This window comes from Aplysia californica, unplaced genomic scaffold, assembly GCF_000002075.1.
Source record: "Aplysia californica isolate F4 #8 unplaced genomic scaffold, AplCal3.0 scaffold00803, whole genome shotgun sequence".
In the NCBI taxonomy this organism is placed as follows: Eukaryota; Metazoa; Mollusca; class Gastropoda; order Aplysiida; family Aplysiidae; genus Aplysia; species Aplysia californica.
Window position 1 is genome coordinate 121277 of NW_004798073.1, and position 11672 is coordinate 132948.

At 43.8% G+C, this 11672-nt stretch overlaps 1 protein-coding gene across 1 annotated transcript in view; it reads right to left on the reverse strand.

The window, feature by feature from the left end:
- Window positions 1-1920: 1920 nt before the first annotated feature.
- Window positions 1921-11672, reverse strand: part of LOC101846842 (microtubule-associated protein futsch) — a gene marked incomplete at both ends in the record, with an annotated part of 162335 nt that continues 152583 nt past the window's right edge. The window contains 3 exon segments of the mRNA XM_013088746.2: window positions 1921-2996; window positions 3857-4099; window positions 6993-7744. Of these exon segments, the coding sequence (XP_012944200.1) occupies window positions 1921-2996; window positions 3857-4099; window positions 6993-7744 (2071 nt within the window).

An 11672-nucleotide genomic window follows, 5' to 3' on the forward strand; every position in this document is an offset into this window, starting at 1 on the left:
AACTCAATGTTTTGTTACCTGTAACCTAAAAAGAAGGAGAGAAATAAAGAAAAAAAAGGCAACGTCTGACGGCTGACATCGGAATGTGCGGGGTGTGGGAGACAGTACGTGTGACTGTGACTTAACTGTTTAGACTGGACAGAAATCGGATTATTTTTGTTTCTTTGCTTTGCTCAATCGGCCGGAGAGAGTGGACGGCTGAGACGAGGCGGCTGGGGGGGGGTTCAGAAACGCTGGCAGGTGTGGATACTCATTATAACAAAAGTGAGAATAATACAGCAGTCAAATAATCCCTCTTGTGTTTGGATTGAAAGAGGGCATGAGGAAACAATAAGAAGTGTTAGAAAGAAACTTTGTGCAGTGCCCTGGTCATAAGAAGGTAGGAGGTCTAGAGTTACCCAGGATTAGAAACAGAGACAGATGTCTTGACAAGCGTAAGAACTTATTTAAACAAATTTAATTTACTTACACTACTCTGAGAAGAGAATTTTACAGTCTGGAAATTGAAAAGGTTACCAAAAATAATGTGTCCGTAAGTTAGGCTACAAATAAGAGACTTTGATGTGTCACTGTACATGAAAAACGCATTACTTAATTACTGTAAGTGCTGTTCATAGAACAAATAGATTTTCCCCACAGCCATGTGAATAAATTATAAATGCGGAAAGTTTTGATTACTGAAGTGATTACTGTGAAGGATAAAAACTCCTACTGAGAGTTGAGTATCATGTGTGTCTGTCCTTGTCTGTAACTGAAAATTTTCTCTCAGTCAGTTCAAAATAAAGTAAAATATAAAGTACATAACCTGCTTAACTTGTGCAGATGTGTTATATATATATGACACTCAATTTAAAAAATGTATAAGTAAATTTTGTCCTTTCCATCCAAAATGAAACGTGTCATGAAGCGGCAGAATGAGGCGCTAGTCAATATTGGGGCAACGAGTTATTGGTATCATCTTATAGGTTGTTCATTTGCCTTGCTTCCAATGAAAAAATATTCTTTAATCTTGAATAGAAGTAGAAGTCAAGATATTTGCGATTGAAGAAGGTGAGGTCACCTAGTTTGAGAAGTAAAACTTGCGAGAAAATCGGCGCCAAAGTTTGGTGACTTCCGTATCCTAAGAGTCCTTGGAAACTGCAAATCTGCATGTTTTGTTCTTTTAAGCAACGGTTTTCCATGAAACCCACTCATAAATGAGTGTTTGAATGGACATACAACAAGGTGTTGAACAACAACAACAAATGTCAAGAAAAAATTCCAAACTGGTTGAAAAATGCAGATTTCTTTGATTTCATTATTTTGATGAGCCCCTGATTTCACCACAATGCCTCACGAATAAAGTAACAATACGAGGTTTAGAAAAAGGGAACTAACTAACAGAAATAAAACCAGGACATGACACAAATGGGACCTGCCAGTTAAAATCATTCTGGAGTCTAGCTGCTTCTTCACTGCATACTGTATGTTAAGGGGGCAGACAGTTACTGTGTGGGATACATCATTATAATATAGGAAAAATCTAGAGAGACTACTTACTTTATGAAATAATATATCTCCCACATGAGGGTTGAACATAATCTAGATCTATGTCTTTTGTAGATGGAGGTGAAATGCCCAGCTGTTCCACCACAGAGTCAGTTTCTTAACTGCATGTATTTTGTTCTCGTTTTTTAACGAAAACAAAAAATACAACAGAATCAGTCCAAGACAACCACTGATTGTTGAGCGAAAATGAAGACATTAGCAGTCTTTTCAAGGTGGACTTTCGATCAGTCTGATTATAATACAGCAAAATAAGGAGGGGTGGGGGTGTAGGAGGTGGTTGTTTGTACAGGCGATTGCCTTGGAACGGTGGTTCTTAAAGCAGGATTGAATTCTAACATTAACTGTACGTTTATATTAAAGCATATCACTGACCGTAGTTCTTCTTCTCTCTCCCTCATCTCCCGGAGCTCCCTCTCGATCTTTGACTCGGCCGTCTGTTTGAACTCTTTGTAGGAGAAAAGCTGTCCTCCCGCAGCTGCTGCCACGCCCTTTTTCCCTGGGGCACCAGTCGGCGTGCTCGGTGAAGCGACCTCTACCGTCGGCGCCTCCTCTTGTGGTGACGTGTACGACAACGACGATCTTTTTGTCACAAAGTTTCTTTTGGCCGAGCCGTCTGCTTTGTCAAGGCCCGTAACCTCCATGTACTTATTCAAAGGCTGAATGTGCTCCTCCGACGTGGAGATGATTTTGCCTTCGCTGCGTAGTGTCATCTCTCTCTCCTTCTGCTTCACCAGCTCTTGTTGCAGCCTGTTCGAGGCGAATTTCTTCATGGAAGAGCTGGGCTGGCCCATACTTCGCGGGCGAGAGAGGGAATTTCCGGAGTCGGCGTCGGAGGGTGAACCGTATGAGGCGTAGTAATCGTCTTCCGCTTTGACTGCCAGCTCGGGCAGGCCTTTGGAACGTCGGAGTTCGTTCTCTCTCTCCCTTGACAGCCTCATCTCTCTCTCAATCGGCGTTTCCACTTTTTGGAAATAGTTTGGTTTGTCATCGTCGTCCTCCTCCACGCCGTCGGACAAGGGCTGGACGCGAACGTTTCTCGACGGTGTGTGTTCAGATGGGGTGCGTCCAGTGCTGTGGCTTGACGTAGAATCAACAGAACCACGACGATTGTTCACGAACGGCGAAACATCCCTCTGCCACGTGCCTTGAGAAGGAGATGGGGAGGGGGCGTGGCTTGGGGCTGAAACACGAGACTGTTGGGTGACGCCCAGACTGACCGGCTTCTGTGGGGTTGGCTGAGAGGGTGGGGGCGGTTCGGGGGCGGAGTCTGTCTCGTCCTGTGATATTTGTACGCCTCTGAGAGAGCTGTGCATTCTCCTCATCTCCTCCTCTCTCTCTTTGAGTTCGCGAAGCTCGCGAGCTATGATGCTCTCCCCGTCGCTTGGTGTGGGTGGGGCCTCCTCGTAGCTCATGCTCTTCCTCTGGTTGTGGTTGATGTCTTCATACTCCTAGATGACAGGACAGAGAAAAGAAATGGGCTATTTAGGAAGGAAACGGTGTGTTATTATTGCGCTCTCTCTCTCTCTCTCTCTCTCTCTCTCTCTCTCTCTCTCTCTCTCTCTCTCTCTCTCTCTCTCTCTCTCTCTCTCTCTTTCTCTCTCTCTCTCTCTCTCTCTCCCCTCTCCCCCCGCCCGTGTGTGTGTGTGCGTGTGTATGTGTGTTTGTGTTTGTGTGTGGGCTGATTCGGTGCCTGTCCACCTGACGGTTTACCGCGATGGGTTCTGACGCAAGGCGTGCGCAAGGTAATTATTTGGAACACATACTGTCACTACTGTCACCCCCCCTCCCTCCCCCCCCTCACACACACACACACACACACACACACACACACCCCCCCCCCCCCCACACACACCCCACACACACACACACACACACACACACACACACACACACACACACACACACACACACACACACACACACACACACACACACACACTGATGCACTATATGTACTATCAAGAAACAGGAGGGGCCAATTACAATAACTGGTCGCTTCTCAGGACAAGTGGGTTAACCCAGATTTCGGGAGTTTCCAGAAATCTTGACCTACACCAAAAGTGAGCCTTGCCCTACCTATAGGAGAAGTTTTGTTTCATTGGTATGTATATTTGTTTGGTTATAGAGAAAACTCTCCTTATCTTTTAAAGAAACTGAACAAGGGGCAAAAACTTAACCTTCAATTTTCTCAAAACAGCATTTTTCGGGATAGATTCTAGCCCCCTTGTGCTAAAAAGCGACCAATTGTGGTTACATTTACTACAATTACACTTTTTTTTAATGTTTCGTTCCCAAAACTGACACCCACCTCCTGGGACCTGCTCGTCGTTGTCACCGAAACATCCACAACCGGAGAAGGAACACGCTGTTCTTCCTGCTCTATCTCTACGAGCTGTTGTTGCTGTTGCTGCTGCTGTTGCTGCTGCTGTCTAGTCTCCCCTCCGAGCTGCTGTCTCTGGCGGGAGAGCTCTGCCTCTCTCTCCCTCTGTAGACGAATCTCTCGCTCTATGATGCTCTCGTTCGGGTCCACCTCAACCGTCTCATCGCCACTCTGTTGGTGAAAAAAAAAACGTTTTAAAGTTTTACGCCCAAATCAACACTATTTTTAGTTTAGTTTTAGTAAGAGTTTTACGGCACTTGCAACAAAATAAGGTCATAATAATATAATGCCGAAGAATAGATTATGTGTTACAAATTACAAGAGATTGACATACACAAAAAAGAAGGAGGGGAGATAAGGACGACAGATGTTTGATAGGAAAGAAGGAGCAAACCACACCAGAGCACCCGCCAACCACCCTCTTCGACACCATTTAAAATCATTCAATGCTTTACGCGCCTTAATGAACACTACAATTTAGATTGTTTAGGAGGCAGGCTGCTTCGACCCTGGCTCTCAGGGCCAACCTGGGCTGAGAAGGTTACAACGTTCCAATAGAAAGAGCGAGATTTTAAGATAGAAATTCTTCCAACCCGGGAATCGAACTCACACGTCTCATGTGGGCGACGGCGAAGCGCCTAATCGCTGCATCACAGACGCCGGTGATGGTGAGTTCGTTTTAGTTTAGTTGAGTTGAGGAAAAGAGAAAAACATTGACACGATAATGGTCATGAACAGTAACTGATGCAGGGTTGATGTACATGAAAACAACGGATGAAAAGAAGAAGGATATAGGCCTACATGTATTATCATATTATTATACACGTACAAGAGGTAGGTTATCCTCCAATAATCCACCATCAGATCGTTTTAAAAAAAAGACATGATGGATCTAACGGTTTTTGGGTGCAAGGAAAATTCAAAACACGGGGACTGAAAAATATACGGAAGGATGGAAAAAAATAGGACTTAGCCAGCCATTTTTTAAATTATTTTTTTTGGAGGGTGGGTTATTAGTAGTTTTGTTGTTGTTGTTGGTGGTGGTGGGTTGTTTTTTGTATACTTATCAGTACATTGTCACATCTGATTCTTTTTTTCTTTAAAGGGCTTGCCTCCTATCACATAGGCCTATAATTCTTATTTACTGATTGCTTTGTTCCAACAGTCAGTACTACAAGATAAAATATCAGCTTAATACATGTACATCAAATTACTGATGTATTTTTTTCCTACCTCTGTTATTTGAGCCAAAGAATTGAGTAAAACTGTTTCCCCCATCATATTTGATTAAGGTGTACAGACCTAAGCATTATTAATGTGAGCAGTATTTAAGTGTCCTTGAAATAATTCCTTCATGACGGCACAAGAAGAGCAAATCATTACTGTGCTCCCCAGGACCTCGTACGACAGTTTAGTGTTCTTTGCTTTTTGTTTTAGTCAGCATTTTACGGCACTAGCAACACAATAAGATCATATACGTCCCGAGGATTAGAGGCGTTACAAGTGAGCAGAGTTTTAGTAAGTGTTTTACGGCACTAGCAACACAATAAGGTCATATAAGTGCCGAAGAATAGATGTGTTACAAGAGAGTAACGAACACAAAAAAGGAGGAGAGATAAGGACGATAGATGTTTGATAGGAAAGAATAAGCAAACCACACCAGAGCACCCGCCAACCACCCACGTTACAAGTGAGTAACAGACACAAAAAAGAAGGCGGGACAATATATGCTTGATAGTGATAAGACAGAAGGAACAAACCACACCGGAGCACCCGCCAACCACCCACGTTACAAGTGAGTACAATGTAACAAACACAAAAAAGAAGGAGGGACAATAGATACTTGATAGTGGTAAGGAAGGAACAAACCACACCAGAGCACCCGCCAACCACCCACGTTATTTTAAAAAAAAATTTTTTTGTAAAGTGTTTTACGGCGCTCGCAACTGCATAGGTCATATGAGCGCGCGGGACACACCTAATATTTTCAGTTGGTAGGACATTTTTGAATTTTTTGCCCGGGTGGCGGCCGAAGCCTACTCTTATCGATTTTAGACCACCAAGGGATCTTTAACGTGCGCAACTTGCACACGGGCCCTCCGAGATTTTTCGCCCTTGTCCGAGAAGGCTAGGTGTAGATCTTTCCTACCAGAAGATCAGGGGTGTGGCAGAAAGACAGCAGTAAGGAGGAGCCAATGAGTAGCAGTAGAAAGGCTGCAGAAAGAGTCAGGAGCCCAGAGGAGGGGGCAAAGGAGGTGAGGGGGGTGGGGGCAGATAGTGGAAATGAAAGCAGACAACAGAACATTGCTAGAGAGCAGGAAAGGAGGTGAAAGGAGACAATTTTAGAGAAGAAAATTTTTGGTCGCTACCCGGATTCGAACCCGGGACCTTTGAATGAGAGGCCAACACCTTAACCTCTAGGCCACGAGAGCCCCCTACCCACGTTACAAGTGAGTACAATGTAACAAACACAAAAAAGAAGGAGGGACAATAGATGCTCGATAGTGATAAGACAGAAGGAACAAACCACACGGAGCACTCACTTTACACCACCCCTGGTGTATTTTGTAGACAGTAGAAGTAACAATACAACACAGTATCCCACACACAAGCCTGTGTTATATTCATATTATATTTATAGGCCTACATATCTCGTCCCCACCCCCATTTATTTTCCATTCAACACACACAAAAATGTTTTCTCATACATCCCTTCCCCCTGTCGTACACACACACACACACACACACACACAGACACACACACACACACACACACACACACACACACACACGCACGCACGCAAACACATATGCACACCGCGTGCGCTCAATGTGCCAGACAGACAGACGCATACAAAGTCCCGGAGCACATTATCAAGAAAGACTCAACATATTCTTGGGAACCATAAAAAGAAAACTAAGAAGAGCATTACTGCAAAAAAATGTGTGTGTGTGTGTGTGTGTGTGTGTGTGTGTGTGTGTGTGTGTGTGTGTATGTGTGTGCACTTGTGTGTGCATGTCTCAAGTCAAGTGGGAGAGGCTGTTAACCAGGGCATCAACTCACCTCCTCGTCCTCCTCCTGCTGTTGTCTCCCTCCCCACAAGTCTGGCCCCCTGTCAGCCTCCGTGAGCTCGTTGAAGGCCGGCTGACAGGACTCGCTCTCTGCCGACACAGCCTCGTACGACGCGATGATCGTTTGTCCAGTGCTCTTAGGTGGTGGAGGTTGCTGTTGCTGTTGCTGTTGCTGTTGCTGTTGCTGCTGCTGCTTCTGTTTCTCCATCGCCACCTGTCTCTCCTCTTTCTCCCTCCTCAACATCTCCTCCCGCTCGTGCGCCAAGCGAATCTCTCGCTCGATGGCGCTCTCATTGTCCGTGATTTTGGGCATGTTGTCTTCCTCCTGCTCAGAACTAGAAACGTGCCCGTTGGCCGATGACGCTATTTCTTCCGACGAAGGGGGCGGGGCCGAATGTTTCTCTTTATAAGGCAAACGAACCTCCCATTTGGGAGCGGCTTTCTTCTTGAGTGTGTTCGACCCTGATGTAGACCCGCCCTGATCGGGGCTCTGTGACGTGAATTTCGATTCCCACTGCTGGCGCGTGCTGGCAAGGTTGGCTATAGACTCTCTATTCACAGACTCGGTCGTCTCCCCTTCCTTTACCACGTTCTCGCTGTAGAGGTTGATGGTTTGCTCCTCCCCTCCTTGCTTCTCCTCCCAGCCAACTTCTGGTGGGGGTGCGGGTCGGTCGACGCTGTAGATGTAGCCGTACTCGCTGGGGTTCCCGCTCCTCAGGCCTGTACGGTCACTGTCTGTGGAATCTGGGGAAACAGAGAGAAAGGGGGACGCATGAGTCACGCGATACAGTAATAGTAATAGTAATAAGTAACAAGATGAACAGCGGCACTATATTTATATTATATATATAAATAAATATACGGCCAATCAGTCTGTGGCGTCTGGGGAAATAAAGAGACAGGGGGGGCGTATGAGTCACGTGATCGGGAGATAGTAATTGTCTCGTTGACGCTTTGCGGTGCTTCGACCCTGTCTGCCAGAGCTAATACAGGCTGAGAGCGACACAACATTCCAGCAGACAGAGGGTTTTGCTTGTTTCTTTGTGTGAGTAAAGGGAAGGACATCGACACAATAATTGTCATTTAGCGCTAGGAAAACGTAAGACAAACAAACAGAAACAACAAAGGGAAAGTAAAGAAGTAGGATCTACCAGTGGCGCCCCCCAACCACCCACGCAGACAAAGGGACATAATATCTGATTTGTTCTTTTTTAATCCTCCCCAGACGAGAGTAAAACTCACGTGTTGTGCATGTGGCTTGAAGTGCCAAGCCGCTACACCGTAGACGCCAGAGGAACATAAAGAAAGACGGACGTGCTAGTCACATGACAAGGTAACAACGTTTACTGTTGAGGAGTGGTTTAGGGCAAGTCAACAGTGAACGGAAAACGAAATATTGTTTAAGTAAAAAGAAGAACAACGACAAGATAACGGCCGATCAACGTAGGGCCTATCAGGGGTGCCCTCCAGTCGTTGACATGAGGTTATCTATTTGAGTATAGATGGGTCTAAGTCTAAAGAGGCGCTTATCAACAGGATAACAATCATTTTGTACTAGTGAAAACCAAAAACCCCCAAACCAGCGACACAAAAACAAGACCCGCTGACAGAAGCGTTAGATTGAAGGCTATTAAGTCGGCCGAGACAATAGTACCCTCTAACCATCCACCGGATCCGAAAAAAAGACAAACAGCAAATAACAAAATCAATCAGCTGCAAAAGGAGCGATTAGCCACACAAGAGAGTACAGCTTATCCGCGTCATGGAATCTACAGATCCGGCTTCCTGGTGGTGCATTCCTAAAACAGTGGACTTTATCTCGTCACATTTTCAGAAAGCTGATCTTTGGCAAAGGCTGCCACACTGAAACGGGCGTCCTACACAGTATGTGTTATCGCTTGAGAAAAGACAAACTCATAGACTCCTGAATGGTCTTTCGTTTCTTTGTTTGTTCGTTTTGGGTAAACAGAAACACCCAGACACAATAACGGTCATTTGGTGCAGGGGAAAGATCAGACAGATAGACAGAAACAACAGAGGGATAGAACAGAAGTGGGACCTAACAGTAACAGTGGCGACCTCCAACCATCCGCGAATGGACAGAGACAAAGCAAGATAGACATTATTATATCATAAAGGACGGGGAAAATGTGTTTAAAAGTAGAACCTACCAGTAACACACTCCAACGATCTACGCGTTTTATCCAAATTATCTCACCGGAACTTTTGCACAATTTGAGGGTTTTTTTAAAAACCAAACCACCTCGGTAGAATAACGGCCATTTAGTGCTGACAAAAAGCAGGAAAGAGAGGCCGAATTTATAGAGGTAAAGAAAAGATGTCGGGCCTATACCAGTCACACCCTCCAACAACACGCGCTAACTCTGTGAAGCTTAACCGTAATTGGAGTAATTAACAAGATATATTAGAAGGGTTGAGGATTAAGACATTAATTGTCAACTAGAAGTCGCTATGTCAGTACACTGTTGACAATCTATATAAGTGCGCCAATGTTATGATGCAGTAGAATAATTGTGCTGTAGTATAATATTACAACGAGATATCGTATCGAGCAATTTAATTAGTGGGTTATGGGTGTGATGCCTTTTTTTTTTCGACACAGTATATGGGCAGGCCTACTGTAATTTAACAGAATGAGAAACAAATTAATACAATAACAGTTATTTTGTGCAGGAAATATACATGTAGTTAAGACAGACAGAAGGAAATAACAGGTAGAAAGAAAAGAAGTTAGACTAAACTGTGGCCCCACCCAACTACCCATTGAAATGAAGTCATCTGTTTTAATTAAATATAAAGATAAGACTACAATACGAAAACAGACAGCAGATTCTAAATAAGACAGGGGGGAATAGCCCACAGAAGTTTGTTTCTAGCACCATACGTTCAGTCAAACTGGAACTTACTCGAAAAAGTATATATAATATAGCAAGAAACACTGATAAGTGAAAGCAAATTTCGACTCTCCAACCCCCCCAGCGTCAATCATTTAAAAAAAAGTAAATTCAAAATAGAAGGCTAAAGTTTATTTTTACTGATATATCAATTTATCAAAACCGGATCAGCGTAAACCTCACTTGATGGAGAAACCAAACCTTACGAAGCAGAACGACCAGTGTCACCACACACTGCCCCACCCTGTGTTTAACACCGCTCGTCAACCGGCAAGTTCTAATAATTGTACGAGATCATTTGAACAGGTATCTTGTCGAACAAAACACCGCCCTATTTTTAACCCTGTATTCATTATTATTTATTTGTTAGTTTGTTCGTTTGTGTGATTATTTGCTAGTGTGTGTGTGTGTGTGTGTGTGTGGGGGGGGGGGGGGGGGGGGTTGTCATTCTGTTGTTACCTATTCAGCCGTACATCGTACCTCCAATGGATTACTCTTTTTTTGCATCACTAAACATGAGATGAAAGAGCCATACTATTTATACTCATGAGCAAAGAGAACTTTCTAGGCCTCTGCATTTTACTGCTCTAGAAACACCACACTCAGAGTTCCCTTCTAAACGTTAAGTCTCATTAAGAAGTGTGAGAGTGAACATTTGTAGGCCTAGCTTTTTGTGAATTTTTAAGGAACCTAAAAGTATCCAAGTACACAGGGCACACGTTCAGGGCACACTTTTATCTGCGTCTCTTTTGTCAGTTCAACATTCATGCATCAACAGCTTTCATGAGGCATATTTCACAAGTTGAAGCATAACATCAGTAATCAGTTTCATTCCACAATGTTTTTTGTCAGTTTAGATTATCTGTGAGTCGATTTGGAGTCTGGTGAAATCCAAACCTGTCACTGTCACACAGCTCTCACACTCTGTAATGAGATGATGAACCAGTTCATAGAATTAACTGGTAAGAAACCTCAAATAGCTTTCTTCACCCTGTGATCAGTGTTGTTAACCCTTTTTAAAGACATAGTGGACACATGTCGCTACCCTGAAATTACATAGTTCTGTCTGACATTTTTGGCTGTATTGAGTTCCGAAGATCATGAGGTCAGATAAACCAAATTATGTTATATCTGCTCTATAAAAATCATAAGATCTCTCGGAGTCGTTATCAAGATATTCAAAGAATTGCATCCGAAAAAGCTTGATATGTGAAACTCAAATTTTTTTATGTCAAATTTCTCAAAAGTAGGTGCTGAGCAGATAAAACTTTGTAATCCTAGGGTAGCGATGTGTCTAATCAGCAACAGGTTAAACACAGTGTTTGTGGCACACATTGAACCCTCACACGCACATCTTCCATAGAGAAAGTAGACTAGACCACTGGGCTTCTGCTCTGCCACCACAGCAAGGTTTAACAAGCAGGGAATCTGCACCAGTAATGCACAGCATTTTCGTAAGCCCGGACCAAATGAAGCACATTTATTCTTATGTGGTCGCGGCATAGCAAGAGCTCTCACGTGCCATGATAGGGTGGTCTGAAGGAACACTTACTACATTTGTTATATTACCACTTTTTCTCAAGAATTCTACGTCTATTGCCGGAGCACATTCACTCTTGTTTGACTGAAATGCGTACGTTAAATGCATCAATTTGAACATCATATTTATATAATAATACGTATACCTGCAAAACAAAACAATATTAAGCAACTTGTGTTTTCAGTCGGAAATATGCAGTGTACATTTTAGGGGGGGG